The 25567-nt window shown below is 38.7% G+C and overlaps 1 protein-coding gene across 3 annotated transcripts in view; it reads right to left on the bottom strand.

Moving 5' to 3' along the window:
- MEI4 (meiotic double-stranded break formation protein 4) overlaps window positions 1-23651 on the bottom strand; it is a 93380-nt gene extending 69729 nt beyond the window's left edge. For 2 of the 3 annotated variants that reach the window (XR_010439740.1, XM_064710098.1), the window contains exon 1: window positions 660-771. Coding sequence is in view for 2 of the 3 variants with exons in the window: in XM_064710098.1 (XP_064566168.1) it covers window positions 660-696 (37 nt within the window). In the remaining variant the exon portion in view is untranslated. Of the gene's footprint in view, window positions 1-659; window positions 772-23421 lie in introns of those variants that run through there. The other variant, XM_064710099.1, reaches the window with a different exon arrangement.
- Between the last annotated feature and the right edge of the window lie 1916 nt (window positions 23652-25567).

Genomic DNA, 25567 nt, shown 5'->3' with positions numbered 1-25567 from the left:
AGATACCAGCCACAGGACACCTAAATCTTTCAGAGAAAAAGAATTTATGGCCCTCTTATCAGAAGAAACGAACTCCTTCCCGCCTCGAAGGTGCTGTTAGAATTCGGAGGAAGAAGCTGAAGATGACCAGACAGAATCCTGTATTTGAATGGAATTTATGCATCATGTATGAAGTGTATGACTATGCAACAGGCTTTAAAGGGTTAATCCTTTGTTAACGGGGGTCCTTTTTCGGGCTCGTGCTGCCCAGAAAAAGGTACCCGGCCGTCCGTAACTCTTTGTATTTGTTGTCTCATATTGTCCTAATTCAAATTGCCCATATTATTATTACTCTAATTGTATTACTGTTTTTATAACCATTTTATTACTATTAAACTTTTAAAATTTTAAAAGCAAGTGATTGGCGTTTTTCACACTCAGGAAACCACTCTGATGACCTGAGGCTGCCCAGGTAAGGCCTCCCGCACGGAGACACGGCGGGTGTCCCAGGGGAACCAGGTGGTTGTTCCAGGGGAACCAGGAGAACCTGGGGGCTGTCCGAGGCAGCCTTTGCCCATGAGGGATGTCCCCAAAGGCCAGGGACACCGCGGGCTGGGGACATCTCCCGGAGCCCTCTCGCAGCCTCCCCGGAAGCCGCCATGGCCCCGGCTCGCACCCACCTGCAGCAACGCCGCGGGGGCCGCGCCCCGGCTCCATGGCCCGGGCCCGACCGCCACCTCTCCGGCCCCGCTGCGGTCAGGCACAGCCGCGGCCCCGGGGCGCAGGGCTGGCAGCTCCTTCGCTCCCACCCGCGGTTGTCTGGACCGAAGGCGGCTGTTCCCTGCGGGAGCCGGCAGAACCCGCGGACGCGCGGGCCTCGCTTCCCGCTGCGGGGGCTGGGATGAGAGGGAAGCGCGAAGGCCGGCTGGCTGCAAAGGCCGTCTCAGTCAGGAAGGTGCAGGAGGGGGCAATCCGTGGAACCCCGCAGGACACCTCTGAAGGCCCCGGTCCTTCCACTAGGGAAGGACGGGAGCGGAGCTGTGGGCAGGTTTTTAGGGAGCGTGGCCTGCCGGTCCCGGCCCTGGAGTCCGGCCGCACGCTGGGCCTGCTCAGGGTCCCGGTGGCAGAGCTCACCCATCGCCTGGGCCACCGAAACCACCCCCACTTTCCTACACTTTTTAACACTTTTTTACACTTCTTATTGCTATAAATTCCATTAAGGTCTCTCAAAGTGTTTTGCTGATTAACTTATGCCTCTTTAAACTTTTCTTACCTAAAGCATAGCCCCATGCTAGCCACTCTGAAGAAAATTAACTCTATCCTGGCCAAAACCAGCACAATATCGTAAGAGGAAATGGGATTATGAAACTTCTTTAACCATGCATTGGAAATAGAAGGTGCCTGTTAGCGGAAACTCCGTGAGCCAAGCTCACCAGTTAAGAAATTATCTTTGTATGAAATATTATGTTCTCTACACAAACTGTGCTGAAAAGGCTGTGATAAGCCTTCTTGGCCAGAAATGGAATCTATAGAAGCATAGAATCAGAATCATTTTGGCTGGAAAAGACCTTTAAGATCATTGATTCCAACCATTAACTCAGCACTTCAAGTCCACGACTCAATCATGTCCTTCAGTGCCGCATCTACACAACTTCTAAATACTTTTCTCGGAGAGTGACTCCACCACTTCCCTGGACAGCCTGTTCTAATGCTTGACAGCCCAAAGAAATTTTTACTAATACTTTGAGGCTGAGAAGGGAAGACAGGAGAGATAAAAAATGAATAATGAAGTCAGATGCATTAGGTGCAGTTAGGCTCATCACAATACATCAAGTTTTTAAGTAGAGGGTAGTCAATCTTTCTGAATGCGTAAGTATTTAGATGTGACAAGCAATACACACTTTTGTAACCTCATCCCCATTTCTTGGATAATCTAAGGAGCATTATTTTAATAATGCTCTTTCTGCAAAAAACTTCTTTTTTATCAATATACATAGTGGAAAATTTCTGAGCAAATACGCATTTTCTTTTTTTTTTAAAGATTTTGAAGGATTTACCTTCTGAACTACAGAGAACTGTTAACACACTGGAACTTTCATTTTAGACTTCAAATTAGAAAAATGAATTAGATGGAAGAAGTTGGAGAGCATTTTCATTCTGACAGCACTACTTAACTTCTCAATGAAACTCAAGGGGAAAAAAAGTAACAAAACATTCTCCAGTCTTCTATAACTGACATATCAGCAGCTACCCTGTCATTTTCTGTGCATCTTTTGTGCATGTAAGTGATGCGGATGCTTTGCAAACTGGACACTCATTATATAGATTGGAACACCCATGTTTTCATTTAATCTTTTCAGCTGAGACTGAAATAAAAGATTCAGAGACATCAGTGCTTTTACCTGCAAACCTGTCACCTGTATGCTGAGAGTTGAATCTAAAAACTAGAATTCGGCAGAGACAAGATTATTACTGTTCTAAAAAAGAAAGTGGCTTTACTTTTTCTGAGAGTAGCAGTTCTGCTTGCAATTATAGGCTTATTGAGAGGCACCTAAAAATCCTGAGGCCTTCTACCGTTAGGCACCTGCCTGGAGAGATGTTTTTCACTTTATTGTTTTGTACTTAAACTATATTAATTTAAAAAAAAAGAGCTGTATAAATTTAGTTTTAGATGCACAGTTCCCATTTTTATATTTTTTTTTAACTTGGAGCTAGTAGTTAGAAGGAATGTTTCTTAAATTTGCAAGTTTAAGTAACTTGCAAAGTTACTGTGCACCACTTCAGAATACCAACCAAAGTACAACCTACTACCATTTTTAGGTTTGCTTTCAAAATAAGTTGAAGAATCCTCATATTTTCAAGGTGGAAAAATGCTGGTGCAGCCCCACCATTAGCAGAGCATCTGTAGCAACTTTTTTATTAATCTGAAAGCAGCAAAATATGGACAAAATCAACTGCAGAATCACTGATATGTGTGTTCCTGTTCTATTGAAGAACGCTTCTAAAAAATAATGTGTAGAACTTGCATTAACTTTATTCAGTGAGTATTCCCAGTGATTACATAGAATCATGGAATCATTAAGGCTGGAAAAGACCTTCAAGATCATCAAATCCAATCTTTGACTGATCAGCAGCCTGTTAATTAGACCATGGCACTGAGTGCCACATCCCGTTATTTCCTGAACACCGCCAGGGACAGTGACTCCATCCCCTCCCTGGGCACCCCATTCCAATGCCTGACCAACTTTTCAGTGAAGAGTTTCTTTGTGACATCCAAGCAGCATAATCCAACATTACTTTTTCATAAATGATCAATGTGTATGTGCATATGTATTGGTGTATGCTGCAAATTAATATTATATCTGATAAATAAAAAATAAGCTATCCAAACATGGGGTGATTAGCACTGTATGTAATCTCAAGTGAGACAACAGGGAAATGAAGCTTCAGTTTGAAATAAGCAGTTTATAGTTTGTGAAGGAAGCTGATTCCACTAGTTGCACATAAATTATTTTGATCTTTTTGTGAATATGTCTTTTGATCTCAAGAACAGTCAAAGGATATCTTTGTGCCAAAAGGTCATACAAAATTATTAGCTGCTTTTGTTATTAATTAAACATAAAAGCAGTGAGGTGTTTAATCACACTGGAGGTCATGAGTTCTCAGAATTTAACCAATCCACATGCTGAATGATTTCAAACAACTGAGTGGTGAACTAAAACCAAACCCCAAAACCACAGGCTTCAATCAGTTGTTAAAAGTAAGTGGATTACATTACTGTCAAACAGGCATGCCCTGCCTAGTGGATGGTTACAGTATCAGTAACAATTTAAGCATGGAAAAATAATTTTCATTTGGAGAACTACAGGCTATTAGAATTTATAGGACATCTTTATATTTTAATGCATGGTTTTTTGCTGAGAAATGGAAGTGTCTGAAAACATATGAAATGCCCTGTCTCAACTATCATAGCTGCAATTTTTTTAAGCTGAGGTAGAGTGTTTTTAAATACATATGAAAATCATGTGCAGGAGCATCAAAATCTTCTCATTGGACCCTTTTCCCCCCATGTGTTTCAGTGCTATATTTAATTAAAAATATGTGAAAAAATGGCATCATGATACTTTGTTACTCAGCATCAAGCTGTTTTCAAAACAGAATGTAATGTGGTTTTGATGGCTCTATTTTCTATGTAATTCTGATAGAACCAGTATGGCTCCAGCAGTCCCTTTGAGCATAATCTGCAATTCTAAATGTATCTGATCTGGGATGTTCAGTGAGTTATGCAATGACATCTTTTTTCTGTTGAGAAACAAAGCATTATCATCAGGGAAAAAAGGATCACATTTCAGTGTCTGATGCAATGAAAACCTTGTTCTATAAAAACAATATAAAAAGTTAGACATGATATGAGGAGAACAGGGAAACTAAAAAAATTGCTACCGTTTATAGGCATCATACCATCAATTATGAATAGATACTTCATAGTGCTTTGTCATCACATAGAATTAATGACAACAGATTCCATTCCTTTCTATACAGTATATCCTAAGGAAAGATAAAACCTTTCCCTCAAAGAATTTCACTGCCTGGAAATCCGTACTGAAAGATTCTCACTCCACTAGGTAAGAAAAATGATAAAAGCATGTTAGCAAGTAGTCAGAATGATACTTAAAAATTAATGAGACAATATAGCAGGTAATTTTCTGCATTTAAATTTCATCATTTATCTAAGGGTAACAAAACAGGAATGTTGCAAGACTTTCCTTCTATACAGCGACAGATGTCTGGGAAGAAAGAAGAATTAAAGAACATATAAAGAGTTTTCATTTAATTTAGTACTTTTTATTGTAGTTCCACAAGGTTTTCTTCATGAAGTTTTTAAAAAGGCAAAGACGTAAATAGGCAATTGCTACAATATAGATGTCCTAGGATATAGAAAATACAGATTGCAGTTCTATACACAGAACTTTAACCAAGCAACATGTGAGCAGTCCTTTTTAACTGCCTCATAATACAGATAATTGAATGCATTAAAATACTCACATGATTGTGATTGAATCCTGAGACATTTTGATTAGTTCTTCTGTGCAAGCATGAGGTGTCAGCTGAACCATGGGTTACAATGTCCATTTTTTTCTGTTGACTCAGCTGGGTCAGGCATAAGTTTTGATGAAGTGAGTTACATTTCCTGGACCATACTGACTTAACACACTTAGAACACTTCAAACACTGCCAAGGCCAGGTGCCCACTTGAGACACAGTGGTTGTGCTATTGCTTCTAGCACCTCGCCTGTTTAACCAGCTTAGAGCTTAAAGGATACAGTTGTTTGGTTTTTTATTCAGGTAGTTTGCACCCTGTTTCCCAAAGGAGCATTGCACCCAGTAATCACAGTGATGTTCTTGAAGGGATTTGTTTCAATACCCTTTGCCAAAAATGCCCTGCTTTGGGTGAAATTAAATAGTCTTTAGGCTACAGGGAGCTTTAATGTGGTGAAAAAGTAATTAACAGGCAGGAAGATGAGGGCTCCAATTTTGATTCCCTGGTCCAGGTAGCATGTATTTTTCATTAGAGACAACCAAAATTTGCCCTATTTTCAGATAAGAAATCAAATTACCTTCCTGTAAAGGGATATGTATGATACCACATGACTTGCAAATGTGATTCTTCAAGGCATGGTTTAGTGTTGGACTTGATAGTGTTGGGTGAAGGGCTGGACTCAATGATCTTAGAGGCCTTTTCCAATGATTCCAAGTGTTTCTATGATCTGTGCTGTCTCATCCATCATTGCTTTGATGGAAGAGCTGTAATAGCAGTGTTGTCTTAGTGATAGTCTTACTTGACTAGTAAGAAGTTCTGGAAGTAAGTAAGAACTTCTAGAACTTCTTTCAAACCAAATCAAAATGAGCCAAACTAAACCAAACCAAACTCAGTATTCTGCTCTGACATTCTACCTGACCCACCTGAAGATTGGTTGTAGCCTGGTCAATTGGTTTGCAAGGTGAAAAAGGTGAGATTTAACACTGACGCAGAAGTGAAAGGAGTTTGTGTGTGCCAGCACTTTGACTACTGAGTTACTGGACAGAAACTGGTTAGCATAGCTATTATCTGTATTTTGTAATAACTTTAGTATTCCAGACGTAAAATCACAGGAGAGTTTTTGGAGGTTCTTAGCTGTATATGGACATATGTCTGATCTACACTGGAGAATGTGGTCTGGCAATCTTACACACAGGTAAGACTTTTGATTAATGCAAGACTCTCCCCCATGGCACCTGCATTTGCCAGTTTCATCCCTCCCAGGATCCTTGGCAATAGTGCTGAGAAGTCCCCTATTAAAAAATCCACAATCTTTGTGCTGCATAGCAACATGGAAGCTGTTTTAAGGACGTGTGCTATATTGTGGCACTATCATGGTCATGCGCTGGCATGTTAGGCTAGGTGCACACATAAGTAGTGCTTAATAAATTTATTCTTACAGACTGTGCAGTCCAGTTTAGTATTCAAAGTTATGCTAATGTCTTTCCTCAAAACGACCATGCTGTACTGCTCTTGTAGGCGAGGAGAGGGAGTGCCATCTGCTCAGCCATGCAAATTGTCACCATTTCATTCACTTAAAATGAGTTTTGTCAGTTTGCTCTAATTGTAAATATGTCCAACTGAATTTAACAAGCTTAAACCATTAATTCATTCATTTTTCCTAGTGCAAAATGTAGGCTTCAGGTTAATATTAAAAATGTAGATCCTTGAAGCCCAGAATTCCTTATATCTGGCAACTGAAAGAAGATTGGAGAAGAAAAAAACACTCCTGAGAAAACATTAAATATTTTCAACTAGTAAAAGGAATTTCTAATGCAAATGCTGTATAAATAGAATAGGTCATTTATAGAGATATCCATTTACCAAATATATATAAGTATATATGCTTTTAGATGGATGGATAGATAGGTACAGAAGTGACAAGGTGACCAATGTGTGGTAAAAAGGCAAAGAAAGTATTTTTATTTATCTGATGAATATGTTTCAACTATAACAACAGGCTTCCTAAGATTTCCTTTACATGAAACTTTCCTTTCCTCAGAAAAATCCCATCACATATCCTGGGTCAGTGGTTGCTCTGCCTTACAGCTGAAGGGCTGTAGATAATTCTAACAGATCGAGGTAGCTGTAATCAATATTGTGTCTGCTTTGGAACTCTTAACCTGTGCTTCCTGTGGCTCCAGGCACTCATCAGGGAAGGGCCATGGACTGACATAAATCCTTTCTCCCAGCAGCTGGGCTTTTGCTTCAGAGAAGATCATCTGCTTGCAGCATGAGAGGGTCACATTACCATGGTTCCCACGCCCGATATGAAATGGTTGTGACATACAAATGTGAGTACCAGTAGGTACAAATGAAGATGCCATTTAAAAGTTGCATGATGTGACTCAAGTGATACAATTTGAAATTCAAATCAGTCTGTAGAAGTTATGTCCTCATGCAGCTGTCCAGAAATCTGAAAGTCCGTATGTGGGACTCAGGTTGCACATTAGAACTAGAAAGATTGGGCTGTGCATATTTTAAAGGGAGAAAATTGCATGTGCCCTTAAGTTGCTACAAACAGCCATTCCATAGAAGGTTTTAAGAGATAATTACCCATCTACTAAAATATCTTTGCTGTCTTTAATCATGTTTCTGCTGAATGAGTAGAAAACAAAATAAAAAAATTTTAAAAACCCCAAAACAATATCCCCCCAAAAACCCCACAAAACCAAACCAAAACCAGGATTGCTAAACCCTGTAATTATGAGAAAAGCAAGCGATTAAAAGGAATTGGCTGCAATAAAAGTGAACCTAAATTTTATTACATGCGTAATTTTGGGACTAGACATAGATGCCATGACTTACAACATCATAAAACCCCTATTAAAGGGAGGGACAATTCAAATTCCACTTAAATCCGTGGAAACTACTGTATAAGTGTAGTTCCTAAAGTGAACTAAATTCACTTCTAACTAAGTTCTATTGAGTTTTGTTCTAACTAAATTCTAGACTTTTGTTGAAATAATTCACTGTTTGATCTTTCAGTTATGTAAAATAAATGCACAGTTCTTCATTTCAGCTGTGACATTCATTTGCTCTCTAAGCTTGATTGACTGTATAACTTCTTGTCTCAAGGATTTGGGAAACAATGAAAGCAGCAACTCAGCAGAGTGAAATTCTTATGTAGGTTACTTGGATAATTCATATCTGAGAATAAAGAAATATGAGTTCTGTGGAGTGCATGTGATACTTGATATATGTGCTTTGTATATAATTTCCTTAAGGTCTGTAAGAAAATTAAATTGAAGTTTAATCAGAAGTTGTGCTCTGCAGTGATGTGTGAGAACCTAAGGTGAAATTGGATGAAGAAATGTATTTATGGAGATGATCCTCTTGTATTCCCATGCGCCTTGCATTTGGAGAGGAGTTGTTTTTCCAATAGCTTTCATATTTTTATTTCCTCTTCAACTCTAATATATTATTTATGCTTTATTCTCATATCTGACACACAGATAATGTGAAGGAATACATTGAGAGCCATGCACATATGAATATAATTCTCTCAAGAGAAAAGTTGTCTGTCAATAAATATGCAATGTGGCACATTTGTGACCAGGGCAGGCAGTTCTAAGATGCATAACTTGATTATTTCAAAACCAGATTTCTTCAAACATGCCAAAGGCAGATATATGTTGAGATAAAAGCTACATGAGTTGGAGTGTAAAAGGGCAACCTTAACATTTTTCAAAGTATTCAGGAATCTGTTTGTTTGTATTTCATACCTCAGAACTAGCCAGACTGGATTTTTTCTACCCTTTGATAATAACTTATTGTTGGGTAATGAACAAACATGAACGATATTAGCACAACAGATCATGTTCTTAAACCTCTGTATGTCATAATAGAAATTAAATACCTTCTCAATTTGAACTGGCCATTGCAAGTGAGGTTCTATTAACAAAATGTTTTCCTCTTTGTTTCCTCATTGAAATATTCATATATGTAGCCTTCAGAACACTATTCCTTGCTATTAAATGTCTTCAGACATTTAGAATGCTGCAGCTTTTAAGTGTTTCACACTGTCCAGAGTTTTTGAAGTACTGTCAAACTAAAGATACCTGTGCTGCCACTGGCATTTCTTCATGTGCTAAGAAACCCTCTTTCCTCATAAGGAATTACTTGTACACTTGTTTTCAGCTCTAAAAGTTGTTCTGCCAATATTCATGAAGATGAGCTTGTCCTTGCTACTTACATTTTATTTGTGGAAAACAGATCAGGTAGACTGCCTGAATGCTCTGGGAATTCATTCCGTTTAAAGTCAATGCTGAGCCAAAGAGATGGTCCCAATGTCCCACAGATCATTCCTTGGACTGTCAATCAATACATTTCAACCTGGGTCTCTCTAACTAGTAAGTCAAGTAGCAAGTAACACCAAGGAGGGAAGCACACATTGGAAATATAATGCACACCTCAGTAAGCAAGACACAGGGTCTACCTAGCCCAGTTTTGTCTCTCATCTAGTGCAGTGGGAAAGGCTGTTAGAATGTTTTTTAGAGTTTATTTGCTGGCATATATTTTCTTCATTGTGTGCTGTTTCAGCTTGTAGACACTGTTGAGCTCTTCATTACTGCTGTAAATCATCATCCTTCAGTCCTGGTCAGTATATTTTTCCTGTACTGTGTCCAGCTCTGGGGTCCTCACCATAAGAAATACATGGACCTATTGAAACAAGCCCAGAGGAGGCCACCTCTAAAGATGATTACAGGGATGTAGCACCTCTCCAATGAGGAAAGGCTGAAAGAATTTGGTTTATTCAGCCTGGAAAAGAGAACACATTGAGGTGACCTAATTGCAGCCTTCCTGTACCCGAAGGGAGCCTACAAGAAAGACAGAGAGGAACTTTTTATAAGGGCTTTTGTTAATTGGACAAGGGGGAATGTATTCAACTTAAAAGACAGTAGGTTTAAATTAGATATCAGGAGGAAGTTCTTTACTGAGTGAGGGTGGTAAGACACTGGTACAGGTTGCCCAGGGAAGTTGAAGATGCCCCATCAAAATTGAGTTGGATGGGGCTCTGAGCAACCTGGTCGAGTGAGGTGTGTCCTGGCACATGGTGGGGGGCTTGGTAGTAGATGATCTTTAAGGTTCCTTCCAACCCTAACTATTCTATAATCTTATGATTATATGATCCTTCTGTTTTGCTTGTATCTTTTTGGTAAGAATGTGCCATTGCTTCAATTTTATTGAAAAGAGTGAGACAGGAGATCAGCCACAGAGTGAGGGAACTAAACTTTTGTCGCCAGCTTCTCTACTAGCACCCTATCTAATGAGGTCAGTTACCCTATTTGACCCATGTGATTAAGAAAAATACTGATTAGCAACTAACTTGGACTTAAGTTTTGCCAACTTTTTTTAACCTAGTTGCTTTCTTCAGTGATCATTTATTTAGCCTTCTTCAGTGTGGTAGTATTTCTTTCCAAGATCATCCACTAAGTTTTCTTGTTTGTTATGTTCAAAGGAAAAATGCACACATAGTCTTTACTAAAGACTATATACACATAGTCTTTACTAATATAAGTAATGCTTTTTAACCATATCTCCTTCCAAGCGTTACTGATCATAGTTAGGTGATTTCAGCTAATTATCCACAGGAGATAAGTCACCTGGACACTCCATTAGCAGAAAATACCAAACTCTTTTAAATTTAGATTGTAAGATTAAACTGTCTTCAGTAAAGCAAAAGGGAGGATTTCAATAAGGCTGACAGAGAACTTAAAGCAACAAAGAATTTGGAGACATCAAAGAGCAGTTGGTTTCTGTTAATTTGCCTTTCTCAAAAGTGGCTGCTTTCCATTTATATTACCATCAAAGCTCATCAACTAAATTTTACAGAGCCTTACTTCATTTTTTTTTTGCTAGAGGACTTATTTTGATGGGTTGAAATTATGCAATGTTTTTTTTCTCCTTCTTTGGTGAAATGACAGCTGTAAGTCAGGCTGTAGCCATATAAAATATCACTATTTATATTTTCCAAATACATGTATATTTATGCATCAGAGATGTTAATTCAGTTTTGAAAAACTGGGTGCTAAATTGGTTTTAAATTAAATAGAGTAGGTTTTTACATGTGTCCAAACCATTATTCCTCCAACCTCAATTTTTGCACGTTTTCAGGATATTTATATTTTTCTAACAGAACTCAGAAGATACTATAGCATTTGTAACTGAAAGAGTTGCTGTTGAGTATTGTGTCAAATGTCATCCCATACAGATTTTCTATGCTTAAATTACAGTTTGAATGACTGTGATGCAGTTAGTTTGCACCAAGGCTAAGAAAGCGCCTGTGAAATATCTAAGTAGCTCACAGAAACCTTGCAAAATCCTGTCAAATATGGGAAAATCTAAAAAAATTATAAAATCAGAAATGCCACTCAAATTGGACTTTTATAAGGGCTTAGACAGTGAGATGTCAAAGGAAATAATTTAAAGGAAATAGTGAGTTATTAATATCAGAAAATAATGAACATTGGATTGATTGCTAGGTGATTAAAACAGCTCAAACTAAAATGAAAAAAATGATAAAGCATGGATTTGTGTTTTTCAATTTAAAACAAAGAAACAATAAGATTATAAAATAATTTTGAGCCTCAACAAAACCTACAGGGTAAATCTGTGCATTGGAAAGTTTCACATGCTGTTCTTTATTTTCCCCTAGTTTGAGTCGTGCTTTCTGGGATCACCTAGAAGCTAAAGTTTCCTGCATGATGATTAGCACATAGAACAATCTGCTGAATATTTCAAAGAGAGAGAAAAAAGTAAGCAGTCCTGCTTGGTAGTGAGTTCTTTAATGCCCTAGTTATAAATACTGCCAAAAAACATGTGACTAAAATTGTAAGTGTAAATGCACCTTTGATTCTAAAAGATGCTAAAAATATATGGTAGTTGTGATGATTAACCTGGGCTGGGTGCCAGGTGCCTTCCAAGACACCCTATTTTCTACCCTCCTTAGCAGGATACAGGTGGAGCAAATAAGAAGCAGGAAAACTCATGATTCAAGGTAAAGGCACTTTAATAAAGCAAAAGCAAAGGTTGTACATGGAAGCAAAGGAAGACCAAAAGATTTCTTCTGTACTTCCCATCTGCAGGTAATATCCAGCCACTTCACAGGTAGGGCGTTGGTATGAATAGCAGTTGCTTTGGAAGACAAATGCTGCACTACTCTGCTGAGAACATCTGCTGAACTGATGCCCTATGGTATGGATATCCCTTTGGTTACTTTGGGTCAGCTGTCCCCTCCCAAGACCTTGTCCCCCAATCTACTGGGTTCAGTAGGGGAGTCTTGGAGGGACAGCACTGATGCTGCATTACCAACACCTTTCTAGATCTCCTGCACTGCACAGCACTATGAGGGCTGCAATGGGGAAACTAGCCCTGTCTCAGTCACATCCAACACAGTAGCATCTCATTTTAAATTATGTTTTTTTATCTGTCGAAACAGGTCATTGTCTTCTGATGTCTGACATTAAAATAAGCCCCCAAAGCCTCATAAAAAAGTGTTTTCTTGTTTAAATAGCCACTAATAATAACAACTGAAATTAACACCAAGACTTCGAAACTGGATGGAAGTAACTGTAGAAACTTCTTCTACAGAAACTGGAAGCAAGAATTGTTACAATTCCTTTTATTGTTTTCCTTTATGCAAGTCTCTGCACAATATGTTTAAGCAGAAAAACATGCTTCTCACATTCACAATTGTACTGATTAAAAAATAATGATACACATTTGTAAGATCAAAGCAAGCATCCTTTCCTTCAAAAAACCCCAAAACTCTGCTGCAAAGATTTAAACATAAACAGCCAGTTGGATGAAAACAGCTGAACCTGCTTTTTTGATACCATTTTCTGGGAGGGTGATTTCCAGTCACTTCAGCTATGGGTCAGTGAATAAAAAGGAAGCAACTTACTTGTTGACCAGTATCTGCTATGGTCATTACTTATTTGCATCAGTCTCACTGCAACTGAAATGTAATCCTGAAGGAGCACAATTGACACAGTGGTTTTGACTTCATTTCAGTCATTGAGATATAACACTGTGAAAAGTAGCCAAATTTTCTGAAGACAGATAACGTTTCCCCTTAGGTAAATGTTTTGGAGGTTAAGGTGTTGCTTGGGAGATGAGAAGAATAGACTCTTTCTTTCAAGAAAGATTTCTCATTGGTTTGATTCAGCTCCTTTCACATACCCCTTAGAGCAGTGGGCCTTTGGGGTAGCACCCAGGAAACTGGTATGTTTCCTCCAGAGGACCTGCTGCTTTCCAGCTCTTAGCTGGAATCTATCAGGCTTCTGTGTAGTTGCTGGGCCAGGCAAGCAGACTCTGTGTGCAAGTTGTTTCATGCAGATTTGCATATATATATCAGGCATCAGGGCCCAGAAGTGTTGGCAGACGGTGGAAGGTGTAGGTCTCCTCAGTCATAGAATCACAGAATATGCACAGTTGGAAGTGACCCACAAGGATCACTGAGTCCATCAATGTTCTGCACAGCACCATCCCCAAGAATGCCTGAGAGCATTGTCCAAACATGTCTTGAACTCTGTCAGGCTGGTGCTGTGATCACTTCCCTGGGGAGCCTGTTCCAGTGCCCAACCACCCTCTGGGTTAAAAAACTTTTCCTGATATCCAGCCTAAACCTCCCCTGACACAACTTCTGGCCATTCCCTTGGGTGCTGTCACTGTCACCACAGAGCAGAGATCAGTGCCTGCCCTTTCTTGTCCCCTCACAAGGAAGCTGTAACTGCAGTGAGGTCTCCCCTCAGTCTCCTCCAGGCTGAACAGGCCCAGTGCCCTCAGCCGCTCCTCACACAGCTTCCCCTCAAGGCCCTTCCCCATCTTTGTTGCCCTCCTTGGACACTCTCGAATAGTTTAATGTCTTTCTTACATTGTGGCACCCAGAACTGCCCCCAGCACTGGAGGTGAGGCTGCCCCAGTGCAGAGCAGAGCAGGACAATCCCCTCCCTTGCCCAGCTGGTGATGCTGTGCTTGAGTTAACAAAAGTGAGCTATTACTGGCCATCCTAAATTAAATCTCCATTCAAAAATTCCTTGCAAAATCTTTATGACAAGTAAGGATCAGCCAGGAATCTCCTGTGAATTTAAGAGAAGGGGAGAAGGAAGAATACAAAAATTTGAAAAGTAATGTGAAAATGGGGATGTTTCTACTGATATTTTGGAGACAAGCCAAACTACTCATTTGGATTCCTACTTGCACAATTTATTTTGTCAGTCTTCTTTTTATATTGCATAAGATAAGAGATTAATGGGAAAAATAAGGACACAGAAGAAAGTTTTAAAGTACTTAAGCTGACAATCTAAGTATCACAGATGTTGAGTTCGCAGGCAGTAAATCCCTCCTCCTGCAGTGGGCAAGTCTCTCTGCCTCCAAAGAGCTTTAGGAGAGTCATAGGATGCTTTGGATTCAGCAGGATCACTTTCATAGCTTTCTCTGACATAAGAGAACAGTAATGTGCATTAAATGTAAGCTTTGTTGGTGGATTGGATTAATTTTACTAGTGACATAAACTGAATTTGGATGTACAAACTGTTTAAAAGTTAAAGGCAGGAGCTTCACAGGTAAACCCAGCAGGCCAAATTCTGGGGTTCCTGAAGTGCTAAAGATTCTGCCAGGTCTGATTTCTAGAGTTTTTATAGGCTGTAAAACACAAACTCTGAAGAAAGTCTTCAAGATTTGATTCACTGTACCGGTTAGTATGCCACACTGGTTGGTTCCTTTGGTGCTGCATTCTTTATAAATGAAAGCTTTCAAATTGAAATCAAGTTTCTGGCAATTGCCTTTCTGAGGACAAACAAAAGAACCAATAAGGAGCTGTGCAAGGGCCTTTCAGGAAGTCATTTAAGAGCTTGAAATTCTGCTTGAGAGTTTTCCCTTTGTTATTGAACCGATTGCTTCCTCCTTTGGTATCTCCTCCTCTGCCCTGCAAATAAAACATCCAGTCCTGTCTTACTGGGGAGAGTTGATGGATGAAACAGTTTCCTACTATGCTCTGCTACCCAAGCTCTTTTTATCCCAAATGAATTCTGCATATGGCTGATTTTTCCCATACAAAGTAAGAAGTAAACAGAGAGTGATAGATATTGGCTTTCCATCATCTGATCTGTCAGCTGCTGTACATTAGGAAGTTATCTATGCCTTTAATTGTGAGTAGGAGAGGGATTTAGAGCTTGCAGAAGCATAATTGTTTCACAGTAAATCTACAGATAAGCCCCTCTTCCTTACTGCCCACACAGTTCCACTGATTTTAGAATATTAAATTGTCCTCCCTTCAAACACTGATGCCTAAAGGAAGATCTATTATCCTGAAGTCTTTGTAGCTTAGACTGTAATGGGATGGTGATATTGCAAACCAATAACTAAAATAAGGAAATATTGAAAGGAAGCGTAAGGCTTCTTTTATTACTGCCATAGTTCTTTACTGCATTAATTTTGAAACATATTTCTATTTTCTGTCTAATCGCAGTCTTAGAGTTAAAAGTTTTGATAATTGACAAGTTTCTCACGTGATGTATTCCTGGAGACAAGGTCTAAGCATCTGGGGGAGGGTAATGAAGAGGAAGGATTTCACCTTTGACTGTGCCAGACACTGTGAAATTTTCTTTTCAGTTTACTTCAACAGATAAAACAGACTTGGTTTGATGTCTAATGCTCAAATTTCAGTGAATTGCTTATTCCTTATTATGAATGGTTTCAATTCAAGTGAGCAAATACCTTATGAAAATAAGGTCCTGTCATTAAATAAATACCTGTGGTCTCTCTGGGTTTATCTTCGGGGGTTTTTTTGTGGGTTTTTTGGTTTGTTTTTTTTTTTTTTTTTTTTGCTTTTTGCTTTTTTTTTATCTCCATCAATCTTGTCTTGTCTGTGCAGTGAGGATACAAGAATATGTGCCTGTTTAGCAAAGACTACTTGGGTAAATGAGATAATGAGCAGGCACAGTTGCTTGTGTTCTCCAACCTGCCTAAGAAGACAACTGATGTTGCTCATTGATATTATTAATAAGACAAAGCACAGGAGAAAAATATCTCTGTTCATCCATCCTCCATTCACTGGCAGGAATTTACACTACAATAATACTGCTCATGGCTGGTGGTTTTGTATTTAGTATTAGTCTAATTACATTCTTTGCATCAACAGGTGATGAAAGGAAATCATGATATAAAAATGACAAACACTGCTTGCCCAAGGCAGGACTTACTGTTCCTGTCCTACCTCTCTAGAAAAGCTCAAGTTTCTTCATGCTGACCTTGAAGATTTCATGTGACAAGAGTGACTAGGTCAGGGGACCCAGAGATGTGGATCTGCAGCTGGAACTGGAGCTTCTCTCCAGGTGGACTTTGGGCTGCATGGACCTGAGAAGACTGGATACCACCAATGAAAGCGCATACAGTTTGTGGTGAAGTAGTGCCTCCTATATATCCTTTGTCACAAAAATCACCTAATTATCACAGTGCCAGGGATATTTGGTATTTTTACAGAGAGATGTTGATATACTATAATAACTAATAAAATATAGATAATTTATTTTTGTCTTGATTTCACTTTTTATTTCTACTGTCCTATTTTTTTCCATTCATTTCATCAAAATAAATCTTGTTACACATACAAACAGGCATAATGAAAAATAAAATGTCAGGTATATTTTGGGAATAAAACATTTTGACTTTATTCATCTTCTTTAAAATCACAGGGTACAGTAATAGCATATGGCTTGGTATTTCCTCCAACAAGGAGGAATTTACTTTCACAGCTGCCTAATAGAACAGGATGATGTTAAAGGAATAATTGACAGTTTGTGGGATTTTTTGTGCTTGATATTTGTGTTTCCATTTTAATTGAGTTTATAGGATTCTCCTTTCTGTTCTGTGAGTATTTCAATAATCACTCAGTGCTAAAATTTTCAGATAAAACTTCAAATAGATTGGAGTAAACTTTGTATTCTGAACAGTGATGAACAAAACCCACAATTCTCTTTTCTTAATTGTCTAAGATGATAAAGTGGAGTGTATACTATTACAAAACCGACAGAAATTATGAATGTGATCCCAGTGTTTTTTTGAACAAGGCAATCATATGATTCTATATATGTACAAACCTAAGAAAACTAAGAGGACTTTGATAATAGGATCAGAGATTGGCTTGACTCCTTATTCACTGGCCTCTGAACCCAAACAATTTTTGTGTGCTTAATTTAAGCAAGTATTCATAATGACATTACATTTTAAAGATAATAGTATTCATATCATTCTGTGGGTACTTGGCTACAGGGAACAGAAATATATCTAGATAGTGAGAAAACAGGCAAATGGACGTTCAATGAAGCATTAAGCAAAATTGCTAATGACAGCCACAAAATAAGGCAGAGGGAAAAGAAGGGAACTGACCACTGACATTGTTCAACAACTCATAGCAGTATAAGAATAATCTTGAAACACTGACTTCTGAACCAACCAGTAAATTGCATAAATTACTTTAAAGCCTTCAACATTAAAACATTTAATGATTTATGTCATTTGCAATGTGCAGCATGTCACATCCTATTGCAATACTCAGTATTGTATAACCATCTATCCAGAATATTTTTGCTAAACTTGCCTACGTCCTCCTTGGTATATGAGAGAATAAAATTTCATTTCCTTATATAGTTTAAGGAAGCAAAAAAAAAAAATTTAAAGCTACATGGAAACCATTTGTTATTTTGACATTGAAATTTCTCCTCTAAGATCCTATCTAGACCTATGAGTTTTCCTAATCTGACACCAGGGCTGTTGTTACAACTCGATATGCTGACTCATCAAAAAGTGAATACCTTCTGATAGTTTATTCACTTAGCTTAATAGCTTTTCAGTTTTATTGAGCACTGCTAAATTGAGAAAAAAGGCTTTTAGAAGAAATCCAATCTTCTAAAATTCTTGGAAGCTTTGGACATTTTAATGTAAATTTCTTCACTAATTTTAATTTTTTTGTATCAGCAATACTGTTATAACTTGATTTTTACAATTGATCTGTAAATTCTTGTAAGCAGCTCAAATAAAATGTCCAGAATCTTTTATACTTTCCTCACAAGTGAATGAAATCTAAATGGATAAAACTGGCTGTTTACTGAAATATTATATGAAACTTCATGCCTCCAAAGCTTTTGTTTAAATCTAGCTTTCATCTACAGCAATTAAAAAATTAATTGATGAGAGATAGGATAGCTCTGTCAGTTATATTGGTGCTGACAGTAAGAGGAACAGTTAAAAAAATATATCCTCATCTTTTCAGTTCAGTATTGGCATTTGTGAGTATGGTCTTGTGTCAAACAGTTCCTCTTTGCAATTTTGAGTGCAGATATTAGAAGTCTGACTGATGTTGCATGTGTGTTAGAGCACATGTGTAGATAAGTGTGTGTGTGTGTGTATGTGTTCATTCACATTCAGACAGTTGTTTTGCATCTTCTGAGATGAACACAATTTTTTGCTTTGTTTGTTTGTTTGTTTGTTTTGCAACATGCTGAAAACCTTTCCCCTGATGCATGGAACTGGCATTCTGCATAGCATTGTAAGTGTCTGGTACAAGTCTGCCGAGCTGGAAAACTGTATTTTGCAACTCCATTGAGATTTTGCCAACAAAGGTCTGACTCACACAAATTGATAATACCCACTCTGAAATCTTTGTCAGTTGAACATTTTTACATTAATAATCTTCTTGGAGCAGTAATCAACATAGTGATGTCGTTGCAGAAAACAGTACAAAGGAGCCACTGGAAAAAGCAAAAGATATGGAAGTATTTGACTGAAGAGCTACTTTTCCTCACTTCAGTAAATGGTCCTTATGCTAACCCAACTCTGTCATCAATCAGCTCAAACCTCTCCATCCACAAAACACAAAGTGAGGGGGGGAGTTGGTCTCCTAAGGATTTTAAGGAGAAATGGTGGGGCTTTTATATTGTTTTGTCTTGTTTTTTTTTCACCCTGCCTTTCTCTCCTGTTACAGAGAAATCCTTTGTCTTTTTCTTTCACTCCTGAATTCTTTGCTCATGAGCAGGAAAAAAAAGGTTGATCTGGATGTTCTAAGAGACATGCTTTTATACTTGTTTCAGGTTTAAGAAGAAAAAGCAATGCCTGATCAGGGCTTCCACTTCAGTGAAGCAGATTTTTCACTGACTTTTAAAACTGTGACATCAGTCAAAACATCTCCATCATGAAAAAATAAGGTACAGAAAGTGTATTTGTAAAAAAGTAACTGGTAGTGCTAGAAAGAAAGCAAGTAAGTTTTTTTTTTTTCCTCCAAAAAGAGCTTAAAATCTACTCAATAAACCACAAGGTCTTTAAAATCACATCCTGATAAATGTATTTAATAAAATTTTAGATTATTTCATATTTACAAATGGCTTTCTATTGAAATATATCTTTAACATAAAAAACCAAATAGTGACAGACAAAAGCTAAGAAATTTAATTTGGCATTAAACAAGAACTTCATATTGGACACTGACAGATTTTTTTTGTACCACTAATTATCCCTGTCTTCTTCTGTGCAGGTTATGAATAAAAAGAATTTGCTCAGTGGTTCACTTACTTATTAGGAAGAATCATAATGAGAGCACAGTTCTTCTATGCTGTATGGCTTTTAATTGAACTTATACTCATTGGAATTACATATGTAATATTACTTTAAATGTGCTGAGATATAAATAATGGTTTTTTCAATTTCCCCTTTGTACTTAGAGACATAAATATACTACCAGCAATTATCTTTGAGAAATATATATAATTTGCTTCTACTTTTCTTGGTTCCAACTTTAATTTTTCTCAGGTAATGTTAGTATTGTTTTATTTATTTTATTAATTTTCAAAAATCAGTATTTGTAGTCCTTTTGAGTTAACTTCGTTTGCACCTGACCTATTGGCAAAATGGTTTTAAATGGTTTAGAAAAGTATTTCACTAGCTTCTAATGATGTTTCTTTATCACTGATAAAACTTTTTATTTGTATTGCTCTTGCATCTTATAATCTGCAGCATTTGAAATATCAGGCCCAAGTACTGGGAGGACCATGAGCAGATCTTTCCTTATGTAGAGCAACGTGCTTGCCAAAAATGGTTCTGTTAATGCTAAAATCATTTTGGTGCACATTAAGGTCAAGCTCTGTCTCTGCAAACTCTTGAGACCTGGCATTGCCACATGCAGTTAGCGTTATCCAGCTGATGTCCCTGCAGGTGCAGGACTGACACCTTTGGAGAGCGGTGAGGTCCACCCAGAGAAATCGTGGCCAGCTGTTCCTGTCTCCTTCCATTAGCTGGAAAGGGACTGGAGTAATATCTATATTTCTAACCTTTGGAAAGCTGAGGTTAGGTGAGAGGAATTGCAGCCCCAGTGCAGACACTGTGCTGCACTCTGGGGTTCAGGCACAGCCAGCAGTGTGGGGGTGCCCCCGAGCATCGCACGGAACGGGCACAGAGGGGCTCGGGTGAGCACCACAGGAGCTGCAGCTGAGTCACAGGGAGGATGCTGGGGGGACACCTGGGGACACAGATTGTGCACCATTGAACACCACAGGTGGTGAAGAGCTGCAGCTGAGACACAGTGAGGGTGCTGGGGGGAGACCTGGGGACACGGACTGTGCATCAGCATGAGAGATCCATAGCCAGGGGGTGAGGAAGCAAAGGACTCTCATGCATTTTTTCCTGTAGAGCCTGACAGAGAACATGAAATTGCTGTTATTGACACCCCAGATACTACCTGAGCAAAGATACCTGAGCAAATAACATTCAAAGTGAACTGCTATAATATTTGCCATGTGCCTCTCACTCCCAGAGTACACATTAGGACCAAAGTTCATTTTCTCTCACTGAAAATTCGTGACACATTTGGGATAAAGTACTGCATACTAAGATTTCATTAAATAACGAAGTATTCACTGCCAGAGCTGAAGTAATTATTCAAGAGTTGTGCTCTCATAAAAGGATTTTTTCTTGCCTTTAAATCTTCTTTTAATGATGTGCTTTTCATTTAGTTGTAAGGGAATTACTTGAATTTTCTCAATAAAACTTTAAGAGTCTTTATTCTGTAACTAAAAACATGCACAAGAGCAAATAATTTCAAAGATATGTATCAAGTATATGCAAACTCTACAGAATCATTTCTTTTGAAGCAATTTTGTGAAACCACTTAAAATCATATAGTGAGACATGAGTCTTATAAACTGAAGAGTAAAAATTAATTTAAAATATAGAGAACAAACTTAATTTGTGCTTGTTTGTGAACATTTATTACTAAAATATATTAAAACAGAATTTTTAATTTTCGCAGCTGACTCACTCTCACCCTACTACTTCCAACATTGCTGTAATGGAGACAATTTTCTGAAAAAATATTATTTTTTTGTGATTAGTTGTATGAATATAGAGGAAAATGTTCCTTTATTCACTCAGTCATAGGGTAGAGAGCAGGGTAATCATCTCTATGATGAGATTATTATCTCTGTGTAGGCTCCTGTACCTTACCAGGGCCTTATGGAGAAATCTTGGCCAACTGTAGCATTGTATCTCTGTCTGAAGTTCCCAAAATAATGGGAAGTATGCAGACATGCCTTGAATATATAGCACTGAGATGGTCAGGGCTTTCTGTTGTGGAGGAAAGTCTTCACACAAACTCAGAGAGAGCCAGCCAAAAAAGCCTAAGTACCAGATATTTTTAAATTATTTAGAGAGCCAGGATTCACTGGTAATAGGCAAAGGAGGGATGTTTGAAGGTTTTTTGTGGCTTTATAACTTGTTTGGTTTTGCTCAACATAATAGCACAAACCACAAACCCAATACACTGTGTTAAAGCCTGAAGGTTTTTGTTGTACTGAACTGTGAGAGTTCTCTGGAAATTTAATGGTGCCCCAGACAGAAAACAGAAAAACAGAAGAAAAGAGAAGTGTCAGCAGTGCACAGGCCAGTGTAACACCAGTGGGTGCGTACCTGTGCTGGACAGCAGCCCTTGTCTGCTCCCATTCTCCAGCTGAGTAAGGGACAGTCCAGTGTCTTCCTGTGCTAAAAGTGCTTTTGGATTCTGGAGCAAGTTGCACTTGGAGGTAGGTGGGCATGAGGGGCACCTACAGAGAGCATACAATGCAGGCTCTCTGGTCACCCCTGCTGTAGCCCCTGTCTTGAAGGGGCCTTTGGCAGCCACATCAAACCAGTTTTTGATCTACACATAGCTCATGAGCAATGGCTATGTCACTTCCAGACTGAAAAAAATCTCTCCAGCTGTGGCAAATACTCAGCTTGCCCCAAGACCTTGCTTGATTTTTCCAAAGAAAGAGAACACCCTCCACCTCTGTGCACCCAGGACCATCTGTCACATCTTTGCAGCCTCAGATGTGTCTGTGATGTTGGCAGTGCTGCACACGTGGCCCTGTGCTGCCCTGTGGTCCTGTCCCAGAACCAGCTCTGTGTCCTTCTGACATGAATGAAGAACCAGCTTCATTCTCAGGTATGACTGTCTCCCTCACAAAAAAGGATACAGAGGCAGGAGTTTAATCTCTTTGTATTGAAAAATTAGGACAGGCATAGGTGATCTGTTAGGTGCTACCTGGAGGTGAACAAATTAAAATGTAGGAGTAATGACCATGTCAGACTTTTGAGTCTAATTCTTGCCTTGAGCTGACATGTGAGCAATAATTATACTCTCTGCTGAGCTGCTCTATGGACACGAGTAATTACAGTCCTCGATGCACAAAAACGTGTATCTCATTATAATGGAGCACAGAACTAAACAAAAATAAATGGACTAGAACTAAATGTTCAGAATGCCATTTGTATGCTTAGCTTTAGACAGCCACCCTAGGTTTTACATTCAAAGGAAATTTGCATGTGGAATTCTGGTCTTACAAGTGGAGCTTGTGTGAAGAGTATTTGTTAGAGATATTTGTTCAGTACCTGAAAAGAAAATGGTTATTCAGCTGAGATATTTCATTTGGTAGTAATCAAAGGGAAAATTTTGCAGAGATACCCTGCTTGTAAAGTTAAAATACAATTCTCTGCTCACGTTTCTGTGCTAACTAGCTTAGTAACAATAAATAATTAAGTATTCCAGCCCCATTTCATTAAAACCCTAGAGTACTTACAAAGAATAAGTATAAAAGTGTGACTAATTGTAGCCAGTTACTCTTAAGAGTCAATGCAGATCTAGGGAGTAACTCAATTCATCTTAGAATTGGGATGTCCTAAATACACTGTGGATATGTGTGTTTAATCAAAAGAATCTATCCTAGAAATATACAAAGTTTAGACTTAGAAATCTGGTCTCCTTGTGTTCAGATTTCATTAAAGTAAACCTGCTACCAAACTTTCTAGGTATCCACAAAATGTATGAAGCTTACCATGCAAAAAGCTGCAGTGGAAGCCCATTCTGTCCATCCAACTTCCAAGGCCGATTTGGTGATTGTCACTTACATCCAGTCTGATTCTTCCACTTTGGTAGGGAAATTGACCACATGGCTACAGAAATTCATGTCATTTCCAGCACTTCACTGTTTCCTTACCTGAAAGAGCATGGCACTGAAACATGTATATGGTGGAAATCCTGGTACCACTGAAAGATAAAAGGGAAGATTTCTTTGACTTCAGAAATGCCAAGATTTCACCCAAGCACAAAGATGGTTGTGCCACATCACCCCAGGTGTTCTCAGGAAATGAAGATAATTCCTCAAACTTCAGAAAAAAATCAAACAACCCCCCCTTGACTGGCAGGCTCCTCACTGCATGTTCCATCAAGGCACCTGCAGGCAACTCTGCAGTAGGGAACAGGTTGTCTTGTGCTTGAAAGGTGAACAAAAAAACGAATTCTGGAGTTCAACAATGACTCACATCTGGTAGTGCATTTTCCTGGCACTTCTGAGTGGCACTGCCTTGCTCTGCTCACAGAAACATTTTAAATGATGTGCGAGATATTTTATGTGGGAAAACAAAGTGTGCTGTATGGGACTCAAAGGGATCTTGTTATTATTTCATCCCTTATTCAAATTACTCTTTAGATCAAGATTGTATTAATGCTCATAACTAATTTGGCCTTACACAATGCATGTAATCCAAGTATCTCACAACACTTCTTGAGCATTCTTTAATTAAGCTAGTCACAATCTCTCAGTGAGATACTCAAGGAATCTGTGTGACTCGTTTTATCTGGTGCCAGAAGCAGTCACCTCTGGGGTCAAGTAAGGCACAGCAGCATGTTCAATAATGCATAGCAGCATTGTGCCACACTTTGGGAGGGAAGGGAGAAGTAAAATCCCTAATTGGAACTGCAGTGGGTTTAAGGAAGGAAAATGTATTTATCTGTAATTTCAGATTTAAAGGTGCTCACTTGTTCTTTCCTCTGAAGATTGTCAAAGGCCCTTTCATGTCCAGTTGGCTTTTTTACTTCACAAGTCTGAGAGGAATGCCTTCTCATATCATGGTTTCATGACCTATTATACTTTGAAATTCTGTATCTACACATAGCATTTACTTCCCAAAGTAAATAGCCAGTGTGATTCTTTGATCAAAGCTGTAAGCAATTGCCAATATTTAACATTTCTCCCTAAAAGGCTTATTTCAAGCAGTTTTATTGTCCCCACTGCACAGAAAAAAACTGAAGCATTGGGAAAATAAATTATCTTCCTCTACATACTGAGAAATTCAGCGATTAAAAGGTCATCAAATCTTGTTTTCCAACCTTATATTAGTTTGCTAAGCTCTCACTCATTGTTCTTTCTGCCTGTTAAATCATCCCTAGCATTCAGTCTGTATGACACTCTATTTTTGATACCGTTAATTAAAATACAGCTTGAACACAGTCTATATTATTCTGCCTGACAGAAGAGTTTTCACATATCCATTCTCATTTGTTCCTCAACAAAAACAAGCTTTAAGCCCCCAAAAAGCTACTAACCCCACTGATGCAGAAGCTCCCCAAGTATCTTTTGGACAACTGCTCCTCAAAGCAGGAGCACCCCTTTTTTGCTGCTGGGGCTTCATCCTCGTGGAGAAATGCACCAGGCACAAGGCACCCAGGCTCTTTGGGGCTTACAGGCTGAGGCAGATGGGACACAAGCTTCAGGGGTCATTGGGGGACAAACGACTTCACCTGCAATTCCTCCATGAGCAGGATTGTCACTGGTAACAGCTCTGAACTTTCACAGGTTCTTGCAGCCAGATCAGGCTGTAGTGATCTCCCGTGACCTCGTCTCTAGCATGCAAAACAACACGTTATCACAAAGGAATTTCTACACAGGATAAAAACCTGTAAATAATTTAGATCCTGAGAGAAAAAGGATCTGCTGTGTCTATAGGTGAAGTATTGTAATGGAAAATGATGCCACTGAATAGCAGAGGCTTTACTGTCTCAATTATAAGAAAGCATGTCCCATGTTTCTTGCTGAGACAGGGGAGGAGCCTGAAAAACCTAGATACTTTTAACAGGGCCCAGAGGGCCAGAAAACTCACCTTTTACCACCCTGCTCCTAGTGCAGCAGGAAAATTATATAA

The sequence above is a fragment of the Zonotrichia leucophrys genome, chromosome 3 (genome assembly GCF_028769735.1).
Source record: "Zonotrichia leucophrys gambelii isolate GWCS_2022_RI chromosome 3, RI_Zleu_2.0, whole genome shotgun sequence".
Taxonomy (NCBI): domain Eukaryota; kingdom Metazoa; phylum Chordata; class Aves; order Passeriformes; family Passerellidae; genus Zonotrichia; species Zonotrichia leucophrys.
Note: the sequence above shows the minus strand (reverse complement) of the source record. Positions and strands in the feature narration are given on the sequence as shown.